At 39.6% G+C, this 22222-nt stretch overlaps 1 protein-coding gene across 1 annotated transcript; it reads left to right on the plus strand.

The window, feature by feature from the left end:
- Positions 1-294: 294 nt before the first annotated feature.
- LOC311182882 (small ribosomal subunit protein eS25-like) lies at positions 295-663 on the plus strand (the record flags this gene model as incomplete). The annotated part of the gene is made up of 1 exon (XM_084252003.1): positions 295-663. A coding segment is annotated over one exon (369 nt), but the record flags the coding sequence as incomplete, so codon positions are not given.
- Positions 664-22222: the final 21559 nt, after the last annotated feature.

Genomic DNA, 22222 nt, shown 5'->3' on the forward strand with positions numbered 1-22222 from the left:
CAAAGATGATAAGAAGAAAAAAGATGCCAGGGACCTCCCTGTTGGTGCAAGGGATTAAGCACCACACTATGAAGCAGTCTGCAGCCTCTGCAGCATGAGTTCCATCCCTGGCCGGCCAAGGAGAAACCCACATGGCGAGGCAGACCTCTCCTGACTGCCACTGCTCCCCTCAGCAGTGTATTTCAGTCAGTCTGCATGTTCTGTTCCCCACTCTGTCTCTGGCGAGTCCTCTCACCCCCGCATCTCTGGCCTGTACCCCAGCTCTTGTATGCATAAATAAATAAATCTTAAAAAAAAAAAAAAGATGCTGGAAAGTCAACCAAGAAAGACAAAGACCCAGTGAACAAATCTGGGGACAAGGCCAAAAAGAAGTGGTCCAAAGGCAAAGTTAGGGACAAGCTCAATAACCTAGTCTTGTTTGACAAAGCCACATATGATACACTTGGTAAGGAAGTTCCCAACTATAAGCTCATAACGCCAGCTGTTGTGTCTGAGAGACTGAAGATTCGTAGAGCAGCCCTTCAGGAGCTCCTTAGTAAAGGACTTATCAAACTAGTTTCAAAGCACAGAGCACAAGTAATTTACATTAGAAACACTGAGGGTGGAGATGCACCAGCTGCTGGCAGAGATGCACAAGCAAGTCCCACAAACTGTACATTTTGAAAAATAAAACTTTACTAAATCAAAAAAAAAAAAAAAAAGAGGGAAAAAACTATGTCCTTAGCAAGTTATGTGCTCCAGAACATTCTAAGATGATCTCCCTATATTGGAAGGTAGTTCAAACGCCTTCCTAATCAATGATCAGGATGTTTTCTTAATACTATCTTGCTTGAACCTATGAAAGTATAAATTCAATAACGTTGATAAATTAGATAATTCATAAACACTGGATAAGTTGAAGTGATGGTATGTGAAGTCAATTCAGTGAACACTTATGTGGTACCCACTCTGTGCTTGTAGTTCAGGCTCTGGGGAAGGGATGAGAGAAGGGGGTACTGTTCTCATATTCTAGAGTGTGCAATACATATGTTTTATTGGCCTATGTCCACAAATAAGTTACATTTAAAAGGTTCATATTTCCCATGTCAACCCTGAAAACAATCCTAAGCGTTTGGTGTCATTATTCACATTCCTTTGCCAACAATTTCTTTTGTTTGTGCCTCAGCTTATTGTTTGTAAAAGGATATGTTTGATTAATAACAATAGTAGCAATAGCTGACACTTATTATGTACTATTTTCCATGTGCTTTGGAAGCATTAGCTAATTAATCCTCACGGCAATCCTATGACTACTACATAGATGTCCACGGTTAAGTGCCGTGCCTAGGTGAGAGTTGGAACTCAAAGCGCCAATCAGTATTCTTTCCAAAATGCTATTTAGCTTTCCTTCTTTTATTTTATTTTATATATTTTTACATCATTTTTCATTTTTGTGCAATGTATGCATTTTCATCTTGGTTATAGTCTTCATACAATTCCCCCCCCCCCCAGTTTTGATCCTACTGACTCCCCCCCCAAAACCCCCCATAGTGTGTCTCTGGTTTATAATGGCTTGTTGATTTTGATTTTTACTTTATTATAATTAGTCTTTTTCCTGGTCCCTTATTTAGGTTTTCTAAATTCCTGCTATGAGTGAGACCATCCGGTATTTTTCTTTTTCTTTCTGGCTTATTTTGCTGAGCATCATCCCTTCCAGCTCCATCCATGTTGCTGCAAATTGCATGTGTTTATCTTTTTTTGATTACTGAGTAATATTCCATTGTGTATATGCACCACATCTTCTTGATCCAGTCATCTATTTTTGGACATCTGGGTTGTTTCCATAGCTTAGCTATTGTAAATAGTGCTGTTGTAAACATAGGGGTGCAGGTGCCCTTTCCGTCTGAGTGGTCAATAGCATGTTACTTAGAAAAAGGATATGGGGAGCCTCTGGGGTCATTACTTCTGATGGCAAATTCTGGGCATTCTGAAGGGTACTGGGGGCTCATGTTTGACCATGCAGAGAACCTAACACAAAGAGTTTGACTTGATTCCCCAGGTGAACCTCTCTTGAACCTCTCTCCCTTTGGGGATGTCTCTGTTATCCCAGTACTTACTCTTGATAACTTTCCAAGTAGGAAATCTTGTCTCCTATTGACTAAGTAGGTGACACAATTTTTGCCTAAAGCAGGGCTGATCTTACTGGACAAAGGGACTTGAGGTTCATTGTGGGGAGGTCTAAGTGGAATTGTAACTCACTGAGAGAGGCACATTGGTTTTGGATGAAGATCAAGGATGTTGGTTATGGGCTTGGACTTTCTTATGCTTTTATGCCTTTGGATGAACATTCTATGTGTTGTAGGCTCATTTCATTTTCTAGAAGATAATGGTTTCGTCTGAATGTCTTTACACTATGGATAGTGTCCAATGGAGACAGGGAAGGTGAAAGTGCTTATAATGACTACACAAAAATGAGGCATCCTGACCAGTCATTATTTTCTCTTAGGAAATATTGATAAAAAATATGGTCCAGATTTTTCAGATCTTATGGAAGTTTTTTTTTGTTGTTGTTTTTTTGTGTTGTTTTGTTTGGTTTTTTTTTTTTAGGGAAAAAAGAGAACTCTGAAATACTCATTATAATCAGAATTTTCACAGCAATTCTCTTTGGGATCTAAATATATAATCATCTCTTTGGGACCTAAGTATATAATCCCTCACTTAAAAAAAATCACTTATAAACTTTGAAGAACCAGAACTTTGATACCTCACCTATTTTTTTTTTAATCACACATCAAAATACCTAAGAGACTATAGGTAAATTGAGTGTTCAAGTGGTAGAATTCCCTTCCCTGTAGGTCAGAGAAGGAAATCCAGGTTTCTCTGAATCAGACCAATAAGGAGGGAAGAGGTAGACTTGAATCTCCATGCTGACAGGTAGGAATAGATATTTATGGGCCAACAATGCAGTGTTGAAAATATTAAAGTCTGGCCTATACCCAGATCCAAGGGATGCACTTCTGAAGGCCCCTGGAAGTGATCTTCCTGGTGATTGTCAACACGTGAAGCCCAGCACAGAGCAGAACATTCACACTCTTCATTAACATTCCCTCTTGGTCTCAGTTTGCATCTCTCTGTCCATTTTCTGCCTTTGAATGGGAGTTTCCTGGGAAACCTTTTCTATGAATGGAATGTATGAGGTTTGTTCCATGAGAGGAAAGTAAAAAACTCAACAACCAATGGCAAAAATATACCTCTGCCCCTGAAATATTACAAGCAGGCTTAGATAGTACTTATCTTTTTTCAAGGACAAGTGGAGATTCTGAGCCTTGGTATTCAGTAATATGAAGAGTGTGGCTCCCTCAATTCAACAGCAGAACTTTCTTTTTTATTGATTTTAAAAAAAGTGAAAAGGTGGTTAAGATTACTTAGGTAAAAAGAACAGTGATGGAGCCTTCTCAGTCACAGATAAACATCAGTTCTTTCTGATCTGCTCTACTGTCTGCTAAACCAGGACTCAATTTGTACATTGTTCTCCTTTCACCAATCAGAAGGGAGTGTAAACCTTATCCACAGGCTCCTGTAATTAGCAGACACCCCTTTAGTCCAGGGTGGACCTGGGTGACACAGTCTGGGCATTCACCAATTAAATGGGGAACAGCCCTCATTTGCACAAGATGTTGAGATACTGAGATACTCTATCCCCATAAGCCCTGGGTTCTTATCTTTGCATTGTTGTCCAATTAAAAAGCAAAATAAGAAAACTACAATGAGAGTAAAAGAATATGCAAGCCACCGAGCTGTACTGCAGAAGAAGAAATGCTCCATAGTTTGGGGACAGATGACCAATGAATTCAGATCAGACTTGGATTTGAAACTTCTTGTCACTTTTCTATTGCGGTTTCCTTGTTCACGTGAACATTCTATTCTGGAACTGGGAGAAGCATTTTTTAAAATCAACTTTACTGAGATTAATTTTCATGCCATGAAAGTCACCAGTTTGAAATATATAATTCAACGGTTTTTCATGTATTTATGGATTTACCTATCTCCATAATTTAATTTTGGGATGTTCTGTAACTCCACAAGGAAACATAGTACCCATTTGCTGTCTCTGCCCACTCCTCTAAGCCCCATGAGCCCTGAGTAACCACTAATCAATCTAGTCTCCATATCCCTATTTTCTGTTGAATCTTTCATTCAGAACATGACTATGAAGTCTTTCATGACTCATTTCTTTCATTTAGTATGTTTTTCAGGTTCACCCATGTTGTAGCAGGACTTCAGTTCTTTTTATTGCTGCATACTATTCCATTGTGTGGTTGTAGCACATTTTACTTATTCTGTTTATTAATTGGTCAACTTTGGAGGTGTTCCCTCTTCTGAGCTGTTGGGAATCCTGCTGTAGCGAACATACACATTCAAGTTTTTGTAGGGATGTATATTTTCATTCTCTCTGGTATTTTTCTAAGAGTAGAGTTGCTGGGTCATCTGGTAACTTTGGATTTAATATTTTGAGAAATTCCCAAAGTGTTTTTCAAAACGACAGATTCATTTTACACTTCCCCAGCCACGCATGAGGGTGAGACCTGTCTTTTTGCAATTTTCTCATGTTTATGTGATTCTAAGCTCTATGAAAGATTGGAAATGTAGTGGGCAGTTCATTTCAGCATTTATTTAGAAAGTCTTCTTTCTCTTCCCAAACCACATTTATTTCTATTGTCTAATGAGCAGGTGCTACTAGCTTATGAAATAGGAATATTAATTTCTTGCTTGACTTGTAATAGTCTTCAGAAATTCTGGACGCATCTTTATGGGTTCAGAGCTCTGTGTATAGATGTCCTGGAGTACTAATGCTCTTTTCTTTTTAAAATTTTTATTCTTCACTGTTGGTCTCTTTAATGATTTGTACCTTGATTACAAGCGAATAATGCCTGTTTGAAAAACAAGTTCATGTTTGCATTTCCAGGCAGATCTTATTTCATACTGATCCAAACCAATTCAGTTCTTTATCCACAGAAACACATAGACTGAGATAGAAGACAGTTAATTGAAGCAGCTTAGCATGTAATCTTTGGAATTGAAGTGTTTGTACCTTTCATTTATACCTGACCTAAAAATGTTAGACACAGACTTAATTTTAGTGACTCATGTTATTCCACTTGGAAACCATTTTCTCTTAATGTATACTGCATAGTGTTTATAACATAGACCTGTTTCTAAGACAAATTTGTAAATCTGTATTTCTTTATTGTGCTTGCTTGATGTAAAGGATATTTCATGAACTACTTTTTCTTATAATGCACATTAGTTGGCATTTCTTCTTTAATTGCAACATTTGCAGGCAAGTTAAGGAGCCATCTAAACTGCACAGGCTTCTTCACAGCAGCAGCCTTAAGGAACAGTGAGCTTTCTCATTTTCTGGACACTATAACCCCTGCCACTCGAAACCAAGGCTTCTAGTGATATGTGTTGAAGGACAAGACTTGATTTCAGGTTTCCCTTTGATCTGTTTCATCTCCATTTGCTGACCCTGGATTATGCAGATAATATACGGCTTTCAGTAATCTGGCCCCCTGTACCAGACCTTGGCTGTCATACTCCATTATAGCCGATAGTTCAAATGCTTCTTTTACATAAGGACAATTTTCTGCCCAGCAATCCCTCTAAGATATTCATGGCTAACTAAAAACTACTGCTGAATCCTGTTCTCAAGTGGAGTTTCAAGGTTAACATGAAAACTGTTATCACTTGCTTATGCTGCATAAAAATCTGTTTTATCTTTGTAACAATGCTTTTATTAAAAAAGCATTGCAATTCCTCTCCTACACCAGCTTTTTCTCAGATACCAAGCAGACTGTGGCTTGCTGGCAGGAAAACAAGTTATGATTATTTATATGCTGGTATGCATTTGTTTCTATCCAGAGAGATAAACAATTAATTTATGATAATCAATTGCGACAGCAAAAGGACCGTCTACCCCACTAGCTTGTGTTTCCAATGATAGAGAACACACAAGTAATTTTGATAATGTCTGGTGTGTCTAGTGAAAGTATTTTCCCTAGTGCTGGCTTTTAGCAAGAATTTATAATTAAATCAGAGTGCAAAACCCCTAGCACCCAACACTATGTCACATTTATTTCAAGTGTAATGTCAAGGATGTCATAGATGGTCACTAAGGCATTGAAAAAGCACAGATTTGAGAGCAGAAATGTGACCAGGAAGGGCTAGTTACTTTTTTCCTGCCTTCCTGAGGTATAAAGATTAAAAATGAATGCAACTGTTAGTTTAACAAGGCTTTTGTGTATCTTTGTAAAGGAAAAATGTGTAAGATGGAAATGTTCCTTGATGTTTTTCAAATCTATTCTCAAATAAATCAATTGATCCATCTATTATCTGTCTAGATAAACATGTAAATATTTATCTATATAGACAACTTTTCAGAAAAGATTTGAGACTTGCTATTTATATGAATATGTGTGTGTTTATGTGTGTGTATATATGTGTGCAGACATATACACATATATAAATATCATTAAGGAATTGAAAAAATATTTGTGCAGCACCTTCTCTTCCATGTCTGCCTATGCTGTTTTTACAAAGGCTACCAACAGAAAGGAAAAGTATTAACAGCACAGTAATATTAAAAGTATGGTTTATGGCAAACAGTTTAAAACTTTAGGAAACCATCTTTAAAGGCTATAAATGAATGCCTGCTTTTCACTTAGACCAGTGGCGACCGTACCCTCGCTCAGAAGCGTGAAGACGTGTTGCTGAGTGTATGCACCAGCCTGCTCTCCTGTCCTCATTATAATGTGGCCTGGGGCTTGGAGCTAAACATTTTTCTCAAACATAATGAGCTGTGTACTGTAATGAAGGTGTTTGAAATTGATTTGACTGTTATTTAGTATAGAAAGTCCCAGATCAAAGACTCTGGCAAGCCCACAGAAACACAAGCATTCACAGACAAAGGATGTTGCGTAGTGGTCAAGAGGCAAGTGGAGAGGTGTGGTGGCTTGAACTGCAAGGAGGAATTGATCCAGCTCTTATCTGAGGTTTTTCTTTCACCCTCCATGTCTCACAAACTGCCTTATGGCCCTAGATGACTTTTAAGGATTATTTTGAAGAATATTTCAAAACCCATTTAATTTCCCTCTTGTTTCCCACTATTTTTGCTTTGCTCCTTCATCACAGTCATGGACACCCTCCCAGGCTAATTTGTAAAATGAATTTTACTAAATGCCATTTAATCTTATTGCCATAGTTACAAACCAAGAAATCGAAGATTGCTAGGCTGAGCTGAAAATAGCTGACTTGATACAAGGAAGAGGACTAATTCTTATGCAAAGCTCTGTGCTCACTTACAATCTCTAATTCAAAGAACAATGAAAAGTTTGATCCCTGTGAACCAGACCTTCTGATGCCTTTTCGCTCTACAACAGAACAACCCTAGGTTTGAATGAAGTCTGTTAAAATGAAAGACAAGACTGCTTTGCAGCCTGCTGTTTTAGCTTCTCTGTTGTTGCAATGAGCTCACAGTATATTTGCCTTGATATTTTCACAGGCAATCCTGGGGATTTAAAAACAATTTGTAAATTACTAGCTAGGAACCATGAAATGTTTAAAATTTAAGAAGAACAGATTATCCCTGTGCATTACTACTTACAGTTGAAATTATCTACCTACTTACCTATTATCTATCTACCTACCTATCCACTTACCTATTGGTAAGTGGACTACCTACCTATTTATTAATTCCACGATCACAAAGCAAACTGATAACCTTGGTCAGCACATGCTCTCCATGGGAGAGTTTTAGTAAAGGTTATGTGAAAAGAAACTGAGGTATTGAACACCAAAAAGCCTAGCTTTGTAGGTAGGTATCTGTACACCAGGATTATATACCCTTTACATAGATGGAAAATGAAGAGATAAAATGATCATCCATGTAACTAGAATAAGTCTATTTGAGTAGAGATATTAGATAACCAACCAACTGCTTTCTAAGATGTTTCTCAGCACCAAGTTTCCTTTAATATTTAATATACTAAGAATACATTTTATGTGCTAATTATATGTCAACATCTCATTCACATTACTCTTTGTCTTGAACAACAATGAAAACCCTTTCTTTTTTTGTTTTTTTTTTTGTTTTTTTAATATTTTATTTTATATAATTCTTACATTATTTTTCATTTTTGCACAATGTATGCATTTTCATTTTGGTTATATGCATATGCACCATACAATTGCACCCCCCTTTATTTTGACCCTGCTCCTTTCCCCCAACCCCCCACCCCATAGTGTGTCTCTGAAAACCCTTTCTTTTTTTACCTTTATTTTATGTCCTTGGGCCTCCATTTTCTCACCTGTAAGATGAGGGTATTAGATCTCAGTGATCTTAAACGTATTCCCATTTAAAATTTCTATAATTTCCACTAATTCAACCTGCAGTGTATCCAATTTAATTTAGCTTATTAAAGCTTTGGCACATTTGAATATCATTTTATGGTATTTGAACAAAAACTCAAAAATAAACACACTCTCTTAAAGATTCTGAGTACATCCAAAGCACAGCCTGTGTTTAGAGGTCGGCACAGTGTACCCTACCCCACTGCACATGCCCGGGGGCCGGGGGTCGTCGGGGGAAGGCTGTCTCTTATCACTGTACATGCTTGCTCTCTGCTGGGGGCCTTTTTAAGCTCCCTTGTATGTGTACACACCTCCAGGGCCTTTGGGGGTGAGTGTTGGCAGCCTGTGTGTTGAATGTGGGAGGAAGAACGGTGCCGGGTTTGCTGTAACCACTGGGCAAACTGGCCTCACCCCTACTGGACAAGGAGATGTCAAGTAAGAGTTTTGAAATGAGCTTCTGAGGGACTGTCTATTGTTTCTGAAAGGGTGGCAAGAGTTGGGCACCAAAAGTAATGGGCAGACTTGCTTAGGGGCTTTGCTTGACCCTTAAAATGCTGGTTCTCGAAAATGTATGTTCGCCAAAACTAGCTGGAAGATAGAACACTATTTACTTGTGTTGATCACAAGACCTTTTCTCCCCCACTTCATCAGTATTTGGGGGAATGATTGTGTCATTAGGTGCAATTTGGCTCTGTGACAAGTGGGTTTTATCTGAGTGCCGCATTTGATCACTTGGTAGGGATTGTCTGCCGTTGTTTTAAGAACTTTCAGCTCTAGCTTCTTTCTGAAGGAAAGAGAGGGATATGGCATTGACGGTACAATGTGGATTTGCCTTCCCTGCTCTTGTTCTCAGCCCTTGACTCTTCCAAGCACCGCTCATGTATGCTTCTGTCAGCAAGAAGACATTTCCTTCCACCCCTCTGTGTTCTTCTCAGGCTGGCCCACTGCAATCCAGTTTATATGAAATACATTCTTAGGAGAAAAGGAAACACTTAATTACATGTGCATGGGCATTTTACATAGATGTGAAATGCAAAGACAATGGGAAAAACGAGGCTATAAATCTGTAACCGGGCAGTGTGAGGGACACCCCAGGACTCCTAAATATATTCTGTCATCTGCTGCATCAAGACAAAACATACTCTAGTGCATAAGACCTTTAATGATAGGAACTTTAATACAATCCGTGTGCAATAAAGAAAAGACAAAAAATACAATTTCCAGATCAAGCAGCTGAAGTTTCCCATCCCCTCATAGATAAATGTCCAGCCAAACAGGTTGGCCCAAAGCAGGGTCACTGAGGCCCGAAAGCCTGCCACAAATCTAAGGCACCTCCTAGTGGGGACCCACAGAGAAGGGCCAGAAGGACCCCAGCATGTCTGGGACAGAAGGAGCAAAACCAAAATCAAGATAAAAGCTGCCGATGTTACCTTCCCTGCACATCTCTCACCCACATCCAAGGCCAAGGTTTCAACCAGTCCAAGGCCAAGAAGCAAGCGCAGCTTCTTCACATGTCTTTCTGCTCCTTGAGCCTCCTTCTGGCTCTCCATCCTGCTTCCTTCCTTCTCCAGTCTCCTCTCCAGCTTCTCCTCCTCCCTGCTCAGCTCCGTCCCTCCTTTCCAAGTCTGGGAATTTAGAACCTCCCTTTTCCCTGGGGACCATCCTGTTACATATCTGGAACCAAGAAATGTGTAGACCCTTGGGAGGCAGGAGGGGCCCTCACTGGACGAGGAGGCTCGTAGGGTGAGGATCAGGTGCTTGTAATTTGATGTTTACCCTATCGTATAGATGGGTTTCTTGGATAGAAAGGGTATCTCTGGCAAAAATCCCACTTCTGGGATTTTTCCCTAGTTAAGGGAATTGTAAACGTTGCTCATGAGGCTGCAGAACTTTGATTGAACTCAGCTTGACATAATCCACATTCCAAGTCATATATCCTGGGGAAATTTTTGGTGGGGATGTGGGCTGTTTTAAACATCCTGGGGATGCCTATTCTTCACTTCCACATCCCACCACACTGGAAAAGTCTGGGGATGCCAATATGACTACAATTTGATGGACTCTAAGACACACTCAAAAAATGACCTGGAAAATCTGTGATTGGCTGCAGGCAGAGTAGCTGGGACCTTGCTTGGGGATGCTGCTTTAAGGTCAGGAATTATTAGATCCAAAAGTGCTAGAGCCTGGGATAGAACACAGTACACACTTTCTGGATCTAACACGTCATTCACATCAGTATAGGCACTGTAGCAATGCACACATACAAAGGCAAATTCATCTATTTATTATAGGAGAGGAATTATATTTTGGGCTATCTTTATCTGAAAAACCATTATTAGCTATTTTCTTTCAGTAAAAAAAAATTATTATGTACTATGTAAACTATAAAACAGTGGTGTAAAATTGTATTCGGATCACTGGGCCACAAGCAAAATAACCCAATGAAAATTAAGATGGAATTAGGATCAGATAATACTGAATTTATGCTTATGCTGCCTTCTGCAATTCAGTGTGAGAAATGTGGTGGATGTGGCTACTTGAAGGACAAGACAATTTTAAATGTAAATGACTTGTGGTTAGTAACAAATACTAAAATGTTAGTGTTTAATGAATCCCCAAAATGTCATTGAGAAAAAGACTATGATAAGAGTAGATAATTTGAACCAGATTGAAACAAGAGCCAGTTCTTTTGAGAGAGCAGACTTATGTAGATTCCTTGCAGGAATCTACAATGTCATTGTGACATTGACCCTTCAGCTAATGGGGGTGCATGTGTGCTGAGTTTGGGGGCAAAATGGAGCCTGCAGCTGCCCTTGGATGCTTGGTTTAGCAACAGAGAAAAAAGATCCTAGTGCCTCACTGCAAGCTTTGTACCCAGAATGGTTTTGGGGGCTCATGGAAATCAACTATGAAAATGTTATTTTTTCAATTTCAAGTCAGTTGATCAACTTGCCATTGTTGGAAGCATTGGAAAATGTGATAACATGAATGATTTGAAAAGAGGCTTTTGTTAGGAATCTTTAACTTCTGTGTTACCTGTATTTGGAATATACCTATGTTTCAAGTTCATCCTTGTTAGATAGAAAACCAACATGTCTGTCTGTCTATCTTTATTTCTAAACATCTGTCTACTTCTCATCTATCAATCATTTATAATGTTTTCCAAAATGCTGGAATGGATCTTCTTTTACAGGCTTCCCTGGATACACTATATTATGCTATGTTAATGTGCAAATCACATATTTTTGAGAGGAAATGGTATTTTTTATGCTTTTGAAGTCATATTACAATGTAACATTGTATAAGTTTTAGGCAGCATGACTGAATCATCGTTGGCATACACTGATTTCAATTCCCCACTATCCTGCACTGTACATTTGACACTTTTCCTCATTTTCCCCATATTCTTCTCCCTCTTCCCTGTGGTGACCACTGATTTGGTCTTAGAGTCTGAAAGTTTGTTATGTTTAGTTCATTTGTTTGTTTTGTTTCTGCATGTACCACCTGTGAGTGAAATCCTACCAGATCTGATTTACCCTCTAGGTGAATCCGTGATGGCAAACGTGGTAGGACTTTATCTTTTTTAGCTAAGTAGAATCCCGCTGTACACACCAAGCAGTACACCACAGCTTACCCACTCATCTGTCATTGGTCACTTAGGTTGTTTCCTTTTTTTTTTTTTTTAAGGTTTATTTTATTTATTTATACAAGAGCTGGGGTATAGGTCAGAGGTGCGGGAGGGTGAGAAAATTCACCAGAAACAGAGCAGGGGGCAGAACAGGCAGATAGACCAAAGACAATGCTGAGGGGAGCAGTGGGTGAGGCAGGAGAGGTCTGCTGTGGCATGTGAGTATCTCCCTGGCTAGCTGGGAATCGAACCCATACTGTAGAGGCTGCGGACATTTTCACAGCGCTACGCTCAACCTGCTGTGCCACCAGGGAGGCCCTGTTTCCATTTCTTGGCTATTGTAAGCAATGCTTACATGGGGGAACATGTTCCAGGGAACATGAGGGTGCAGATGTCTCCTTGAATTAGTGTTTTAGCTTTCTTTGGGCAGATACCCAGATGTGAGATAACTGGATCATATGGAACCTTGTGGAACAGAAGCAGCTCATTGACACCATCGACACCATGCTTAGGAAGGACTGTGTGAATGAGTGTGGCTGGAGCAGGCACTGTCCTTCCAGCTTGCCTATTTCTGTCTCCTTGAGAAAAGTGTCAACAGAGGTCAGGCTTACATATATGGTCTTGTAAGTCAACAACTTAATGTTTGGGGGAAGAGTTACTTCCACCCTCCTAGGCTTGACTTATAGTTATTATTAAATAGTTTTTGAGCCGTGAATGAATGGAAGGCAGATGGGAGCAATGCATTTCAAAGGTCCTCGCAGGATTCCCAGAAGTGTTGACTTCAAGGGGGTGGGATTCATTAACTTTGCACATTTAACTAAGTTTGTGACAAATCCCAAGGTATTTTACAAAAGGCAAACTTCATAATGAAGCAAAAGATGATTTTGATTAATTCAGTTATTTAATTTTTACAAAAGCCTGTGTTACTGCATTTTTCTTAGAACAAACCTTGAAAATATACCATTTTGCAAACTACATTTTTATATGATGTTATCGTCTGGATTTTCCTAAAACATTTCCAACTTGAAAAGCTGAAAGAATTCCTTCTCATAAAAATCAAGTATTTGGAATAATTTTGGAAAGATGACTGATGAGCAAAACCAAATCTCTGCCTCTTTTTTTTTTAAAAAAATATTTATTTGTGCATACAGGAACTGAGGTGTAGGCCAGAGGTGTGTGTGTGGGGGTGGTAGGATTCACCGGAGACAGAGTGGGGATCAGAGCAGGCAGATTGACTGAAACACACTGCTGAGGGACGCAGCCGGCGAGCCAGGAGAGGTCTCCTACGCCATGTGGGTAGCTTCCTGGCTGGGGATCGAACTTGTGCTGCAGTGGCTGCGGTTAGTTTCATAGGTTGCATCTTAACCCCTTGTGCCACCAGGGAGCCCCCATATCTCTACCTCTTAATAAGTAAAGTTAAAAGTTAAAAATATACCATGGATTACCAAATGCTGGATCCAGACAAGCCCATATTGACATTTTGGCATATTTTGATATAAAATAGAGTGACTAAGGAACATTTTAAAAATGTCTCTAAATGGCTTAAGCTAATGAACAAGTGATTTAAAGTCAGACCAGCATAAATAATGCCCCAGGAGGAAGACAAGAGCGGAAGAAAGTGATCTTTGATTTTGTTCCTTAAAATGAAGCCAGCTGAGCAGTCAAACCCTTGCACCCTGGAAAACCTTCCTGAGCCCTTTCTGAGCTCTCCACCTTCTCTCCACTCTGCCTTTTTATATCTGTGCACCCCTAGAATCCAGATTCATATCATCAGACAATCTTTCACTTAACAGGTGTTTTTTTTTTTTTTTTTTTTGAACACTGCCTGCAGTATAGAGACCTTTTATCTGAAGCAACGAGGGCTGGCAGTTGGTCTGTTAATTAAAGCAGGGAATCACGTAAGAAATATTTTTGACCTTAAATATTTTATTTTAACCTGGCATGTATAAACATATATTCATTTACTCATCTTTGACATTGGTCTATAGGCTGCTCATTGGAGTTTTCTGTAGCTTTTCTCATCTAAACTATACCGTAATGCATTGCCATTGATTTCCATTATGGTGCCTGTGGAAAATGGGACAAGAATCTAAATAGACAGGCGAAGCAATTTGAGTGCAGAAATCTGTATATTTCCTTGATCACTTATATTTGTCTAGCTCACAAGTAAATACATTTTTTTTTTCTTAGCAGCTCAGCTTTCTTGAGCTTCTCCAAAGCAAATATTTGATTTTCTTGAGAGACACAGTATTTTTCTTGCCTCACTTTTATTTATCAATTAAAATATGATATACAATTGGCCAGATAGTTATAGGGGCCAAAGTGTCCAGTTGTCCAGGAGGGTCGCCACCTGCCTGGAGCTTGCAGTATGCCCTGGCATGAGTCACTCAGGTAAGAATTTTGACAATGAACGTATCAGATTGTAGGAGTTGAGAATATACAGGGGAGCAAGATGCTTTTATGGTGTAGCACAGAAGGGCAATTAAACATCCTGTCTCTCTATATAATTTAAAAGACATCGAAGGCTGTATAAGAAAAATGTAGTAGTTGCATCTGTTCAAAGAAACTTTTCCTGACTAGTACGGCTCACCCTAATCTTTCTCTTCTCATATATTGTTATTTCAAATATGCTCCATGTGTATCTGAGACGAGGACAAAGACAAGGGAGAGAGGGACTTCTGTGGGACTTTCTTTTATTAGAAAAATAAGTTAGAATTAATTGTTGCAAACTGTTATCAGTAGAACATTCTGCTTTGCTGGTGCCATTCCTCTGCTGAATGGCTGTGGAGATGGGTCCTATCAGGGTTCAATGGGGTGAAGGCATCTAGTCTAGACAATTTTAAGTTTGAAACAGGAATGTCTTAGAAGTCTTTGATAATGTGGCTGCAAGTGTTTGATATTTCCAATGATACCAAATTTCACAGGCTGAACTTGGTCCCAGGATATCTCTTTCAGTGGCCCACATGGTATGCATGAATTGATGATTATCTTTTTGATGACATTTCTAGGCCATGTAGTGACTAATCATGGAGGCAATCAATGGAGTGTGCAGAGTGGATTGATTCAGTAGGGCTAGAGTAACAGCGTGTTGTGACAGGATGTCTGTGACATTTAGAACATTTAATTGAATTAAACAAATGACAATTCCATCTACTGGTCACTGTCATGACCCAAACAACCACCTTGAAAAACTCAAAATGGGTTTGATTATTGTTGAGAAGTAAATATTTTCATAGAAAAGTTTCAATTCAATAAGTTTCAAATATAAGGTTGGTGTGGTGTTTGGGTTTTTTTTTTTTTTTTTTTTTGAGAGAGGTTCTATTTGTTGAAAAGTCAAAGAAGGTGAGAGAAACAAAGAGAAACAAAATATCCTTGGCATCTTTATAATTTTAGGATCTAATATATAAAACATTTCGATGACTCGCCCTGATTACTTCTTATTCTTATAAAATTTGTTTTGGCTGAGATTTCTGGGCAAGTTAAGATTAAGTTAAATGAGAAATGAGGCTGAAATTCAAATACTGAAAATGCTAACACTTAGGAAAATAAGACGGGATAGGACTACATCAGTGCCAGGAGAAATAGTCATTCATAATAATACCTGATTATTTCGTTATGCAAAAAAGTATGATAAACCTTTAAAATTGTTAGCAGTCTCCCAAGGTCATCTGAAGGAGACTCTGTCCTTGGAGGGACAAAGTTCAGCAGCTGGTAATAAGCAACAACTGTTTGGGGCTCTTTTAAGCTTCGAGCTTAGAAATTAAAACGTGAACAAATCCTTATTGTTGCAGATTCAGTGAAGTTGCTGTACCTTGGAACAATATAGTACGGATCAGTCAGAAGTCAGAGAATTAACCTTTTTTGATGTTTTTGGAAGCACATTCTTATTCTGTACTTAGAAATAATTATTTCCACTTTGCATGTAAATTGCCTTGTTGTGAGTTATAAAAAATGTGTTACCCTGTTTTGATTGCTATATGTTATAAGGCATATACCCAAATGGAAACAAGCTTCTGTAGGACATTATTCTACATTATTCTAGATGGGAACTACCTCATTGGGGTTTGCAGTCTGGGGGTCAGAATTATTAATTTTTAGAGAAGGCCCATTTAGTCCAGCTACCCATAGCTAGTAATTCTAAAACATGGTCTTTCACCGAAAGATAAATCTCTAAAGACATTAAGTGTAAACAAGGATTGCCTGAAAACTGACCTCTTTGGAAATAATAATAGATAACATTTGTACAATGTTTAATTCACATTAAGTTTTGTAAACATCACTCCTTGAATCCTTAACCCACGGAGATGGGTAATGTCTTTATTTCTATTAAAAACAGTATTCACATAAGGTAAAAGCAGAGCTACCATACAGACATAAAATGAACTGTATTAAAGATTCTATTCTGCTCATTAATCTGTGAGAGAAGCAGGCAGGTGATATAAGTGACTCCAAAGAGGACCCAGAAAACGGAAACATTTGCAGATCAGAACTATCTGAATGTTCAAATGGAAGCAACATGTTTCCTCCCCACAGGCAGCTAAAGGAGGTCAATTTAACTTCTAGTTAATTGGACAGCATTTGCATGTCCACAGACAAGAAATATTTTCTCTGTTACTTATTTATGACTGAGAGGATTGTAGAATTGCTTCCCACCGGGGTATTTTCTAGATAATGCATAACTTTCCACTTAAGCACAAATTTCTTCCTACTCCCTGATTTTATAGCTGGAGAAACATTCAGAGAGGGCAGATCTTTGAATGGATGATACGCGTTTATAGTGAGAGTCACAGTGTTTTGGGAAGTTAGTAGAAGTAGGACATGTGATATGAGGGAAGTGACTGGGATGTCTACAGTTCCAGAACCTTGTGGAGAAACCAGCAAAGTAAGGGGCAGACGAGAACTGCAGATGGTTTATGTTGGACCCACGCAAGGTGTGGGCAAATGAGATAAAGGCTTCGAAATAAGGGACTGTTCATGACCCCCAGCAGATCCCCCAAAATGTAACCTCTCCGTGAAGGCATGATGTCCTGGCTCAATACAATGTACTGACTACACAAATGCTACGTAGAGCCACATTTATTTTATTTTCACTACTTTTACCTGGATAACCTCAGAGGAGTTAGAGAGGGCCTTGTGATGTGGATAAAGAATGAAGTATGAGAGTCACTTGAGCCTGTAGGCCTGAGAGCTTCATGGCCCAGTGCTTTGACTGCTAGTCAAGATGGAGAGCAAAGTGCCTTGACGTGGCTGGAAGGAAGCTGGGTAGGACAAGGCTGTGCCGGACAGGCTCATTCTCCCAGGCCTGTACCTTGTCTCAAGGCCAGAGCATTTGCTTGGACACAAAACCAAGAATTGACAAAGTCCACATTCTCACATAAATGTGTCCTGTTTCAGATCCTGTGTTCCCCCCAGAGCCCCTACACTCTTCATCCAATTCCCCCTAAAAGTCAGGGTGGGGTCTCCCTGGTGGCCTAGGGATTAAGTCTCAGTGCTATCACCACTACAACCTGAGTTCAATCGCTGCAGGAAGCTGACTCACATGGTGCAGCAGACCTCTCCTGACTCGCCCACTGCTCCCCTCAGCAGTGTATTTCAGTAGATCTGCCCATTCTGCTCCCCGCTCTGTCTCTAGTGAATCCTCTCCCCCCCTCCCCCCCATCTCTGGCCTACACCCCAGTTCTTCTATGAAAAAATAAATAAATAAAATCTTAAAATAAAAAAAGAAGTCAGGTGCCAGAGGTCCACAGGGACTTCTGATCACTACGTGGTGACGTACACATCACTCTCCAAGGCCTGCACACTGAGTCATTTGCCGGGTTCAACAGTGCCTTTGGTCAGTGATAGTCTACTGCGCGCTGCTGTGGCACAGAAGGAATTTTTGTGGATCTTGAACAACAAAATGATTTCATGCAGAGTAGAAAAAGAAAGCAGATTTCTATTGCACGAGTTCGGAAATGTCCAGGATGGCTTCATCACACACCATCAATGGTGTCTCAGGTCTTACCCTTTCTTCACTTCACCTTCAGCATCCAGTGGGAAATGCACAGGCTGCTAGGAAAGCGATGAGCTACGACTTGGAAGTTTTGGAGATTGTCCCAGACCTTAAACATCATTAGCTTTTCTGTGTCTCCATTTTTCTCATTAATAGAAGGATAATAGCATTTGGTCTCTTTAGTCTCCTTGCAGTTATTTCCATGAGAGGATATAAAAATGGAAAAAGGGGTCCTCCCCTGGTGGCACAGGTGGTTGAGCACCACACTGTGAAGCTGTCCACAGCCTCTGCAGTGCCGGTTCGATCCCCGCTGGCCACAGAGCAACCCACATGGCACAGCAGATCTCTCCTGTCTCGCCCGCTGCTCCCCTCAGCTGAGTATTTCAGTCAGTCTGCCTATTCTGTTCCCCACTCTGTCTCTGGTGAATCCTCTCACCCTCCCGTGCCTCTGGCCTGTACCCCAGTGCTTGTACAAATAAACAAATCTTTAAAAAATAAATAAATAAAAATGGAAAAAAGGGATTCATATATAAAAACCGATGCTGTTATCAGTCACCAAAATTCAGATTCAGACTGGGTCTATCATAAGAAGAAAGGCAGAGTAAAGCTAAGGTAATCTAGACACTGGGTAATTCAGAAGGATCTCTTAAAAAATATCAGTTGTCCAAGTGGTTTGGGAGACTTTCTATTTGAGTGACCCAATACCTAATTATTTAATGGTCTCAAGCAAAAAGGGAGACTTTTTGTGTTGTTTTTGTTTTTTGGTTAACACCTGAAAAATCTGAGGGTGAATGTGGCTTCAAATGTGGTTTGATCTAATTGTATGTCACGCGCAGGTCCTGGTTTTCTCTTCCCCTGCTCTCTCTTTCCCTCTTTATTTCTATACTTTGCTTTCCCTTCAACTGGTTTAATTTTTTTTTAAATGGCTGCTTTTTAAAAGATTTATTTATTTATTTATTTATTTATTTATTTATTTATTTATTTATTTATTCATACAAGCACTGGGTACAGTCAGAAGCGCGGGAGGGTTGAGAATTCACCAGAGCCTGAGCTGGGAGCAGAGCAGGCAGAAGGACCGAAGTACACTGCTGAGGGGAGCAGCGGGCGGCAGGAGAGGTCTGCGCGCCATGTGGGACCCTCCTCCGGTGGCCGGGGAGCAGCCGGGGATCGAACCAGCCCTGCAGAGGCTGCGGGCAGCTTCGCAACCCAGCGCTCAACCTCTGCACCACCGGGGAGGCCCCAACTGGTTTAATTTTCAAGCAGGCTTTATAGGAGCAACTTCACTCCTTATCTCCTTGGACTTTCACAGGACAGAGAGTTTTTCTCTCTGCTGCTCCTTAGAAAGTTCTGGGGTTAGGTGTCATTGGTTGTACTTGGCTACTCAAGACAGTTTGGGGCTCCAGTTTCCTCCTGGTGCAGGAGTTCAAGTCAGCCTCCTAGTTGCTATATGGATTGAGATGTGGAAGAAGTAGATCCACCAAGAAAACTCAGGATCCTCTTAGCCAGCAGAAGTGCAAAGGCAGGCAAGGCAGAAGCGGAAAGTTTCGGGGGCTATTTGTGATGGAAAGGAGCTTGAACTATTCCAACTGATTCGTTATGGCTATCAGCGCTGTAAAATATAAAAAGTACATTAAAATATCTTTCTTATTTGGCTATGGAGATGTAAGGGAGACTGAGACCTAGAGGAAAAAATTGCTTGGAATTAGCATAGCTTTTCTATCAGCAATGCTTCTTGAGGGGGTTACAGAATGAATATCTATTTAGTTGAATTTTAAAATTTATTTGTCTAATAGGGAGTTGTAGAGGTAGTGATATAAATTTGTCCTTTTCCTATCTACCCCTGATCTTCTGAAAATATGGAACTTAGGTTAAAAACATTATGAGCTCAATTCCTTTTTTTCCCCAAAAGATTTTCATGATGTTGGCTGTTTTATTCATTCATTCAATAATTATTTATGGAGAGCTATGTACAAGGCCCTGAATATTCCAGGAAAAATAAGTCAGTCCAGGTTTTATTATATAAGTATGTTTTCCTGATTTAAAAAATGATATGAATGATATAAATAGTAAATTCATAATAGGTGAAATTTAGCAGACATGTGGAAAGTTGCTCAACTTCATTAGTAAACAGAAAAATTACAGTTAAAATGAGTTTCCATCTTGGCTCCTCAGATTGGCAAAAATAACAATGATGGTATCAGGGGAGGCAGTGATGAATATTAATTACATAGTCATCACAGAGGGAAATGTTGCAATCTGTTAAAATTCAAAACATCAGTGCAGAGTGCAGATTCCTGGGTTATGGTCCTCAGCTCCACTGACTCTCCTGAAGGAATGCTTATTGTGATGTTGTTTGCCTTTGGAGAGAAAATCCTGTAAATGAGCTAAGATTCTAGAAGAGAAGAATGGTCAAAATAGCCTAATAGAGTAAAAAGAAAATCCCCCTTTAGGAATATAATATAGCTATGAAAAATATTGAGTTATATATGCTAGCATACTCTAGTTTAATCTAACATGTACACAAAGATTGTATTGTATATATTTATAAATATTTCTAAATGCATACAAATTCTGAAATTATAAACATCCAACTTATAATAGTGTCCCCCTTGTGCCTCCAAACAATGTGGGGATTGGAATTGGCTGATGGGGTGGGAGTTTGGGAGGAGGGGCTTGAGATTTTTCTGCATTGTTTAATATTGGAATGTAGGAAAAGTCATGATTTTTTTTCTGTGCTATTTTAAAAGATTTTTTTATTTATGCAAACAAGAACTGGGGTGTAGGCCAGAGGAGTGGGGGGTGAGAGGATTCACCAGAGACAGAGTGGGGAATAGAACAGAAGGACTGATTGGAATGTTACACTGCTAAGGAGAGCAGTGGGTGAGCCAGGAGAGGTCTGCTCTGCCATGTGGGTTACCTCCCTGGTCGGGGGTCAAACTCATGGTGCAGTGGCTGGTGGTAGCTTGATAGCATTGAGATCTTAACCCCCGAGCCACCCGGGAGGCTCCTTTATTCTGTGTTTTTCAAGCAAAAATGTGTTGTGACTTTTCCAACAACCCAATAATTTGAAAGAATGTGCTCATCCATCTATTACTTGTTTAATTAAAATTCATTTATGAATTGGAAAGATACATACAAGTATGATGCACACTGAATTTCGACAGCTATCAATATGACTTGCAGATTCTATCAATATAAAGGGCTTTATATTTTCCTGCAATGCCATTCTTTCCATGTATATATTTAATAAAATTTAATCTTTTTATCATGGTCTTGATAAGTTAAAATTATGTGAAAGTAAGCTTTCATTGTCTCAGTTGCACTAGCCATATTTCAAATGCTGAGCTGCCACAAGATTAGGGGCTACTAGATTGGACAACAGAGATATATAACATTTCCGTCATCACAGAACATTTTACTAGACCATATTAGTCCCAACGATTTCATTTTCCAGGTTCCTTTCTATCTTTTGAAACTGTGGGTTGCTTTTAAAATCGTAAAATGCATTAAGTGTAACTAACAAAAGGGAAAAATCCATAGATTTACATCTGTCATCAGCTCACATTTCTGAAGTTAAGCGGTGCCAAAATAAAACTTTTTCCCACAGCCTTGAAGAATTTAGTAATTGGAGCTGCTCAGACATTCCAGTATTGCTTGAGTCAAACCTTCTTTACAGTTGCCCCAGATTCCTATATGAGACACCTCTGATGTGCACCCCAAGACAAATTAGGTGGGAGATTAGAGTCCATTTTGCACAGGGATGGAGTTAGCCAACTCTCCCGTGAAGGGCTGGCCCACACAAAACGTGGCATTTTGGCATATGCATTATTTCAGGCTGAGGTCATTTCAGCCCTGTAGGCTCCCAGAGAAACTCTTACCGTTCCCTTAACTATTTAGAAGAATAAAAATTGGGGGCATTCCCCTGAATTAGGATTTTTACCAGAAATTACCTTTCCATCAGAGAACCCTAAACACGTCATCACAGAGCATCTGGTCACTGTCATATGGATCACTCTCTCCTCCTCATGTGAGATCCCTCCTCTGTCCTTGAAGCCCCAGGTACTCACACCCACTTTGCCCCATCCAGGTGAATTCTCCACACACATGTAATTAAATGTGTTATTTTCTCCTACTGATGTGCTGGTGTTAACTTGATTGCCTGCCCGGCCCAGAAAGAACCTGGAGGGATAGAAGGAAATTTTCTCTCTGCCCTT

Source organism: Talpa europaea (genome assembly GCF_964194135.1).
Source record: "Talpa europaea genome assembly, chromosome: 13".
In the NCBI taxonomy this organism is placed as follows: domain Eukaryota; kingdom Metazoa; phylum Chordata; class Mammalia; order Eulipotyphla; family Talpidae; genus Talpa; species Talpa europaea.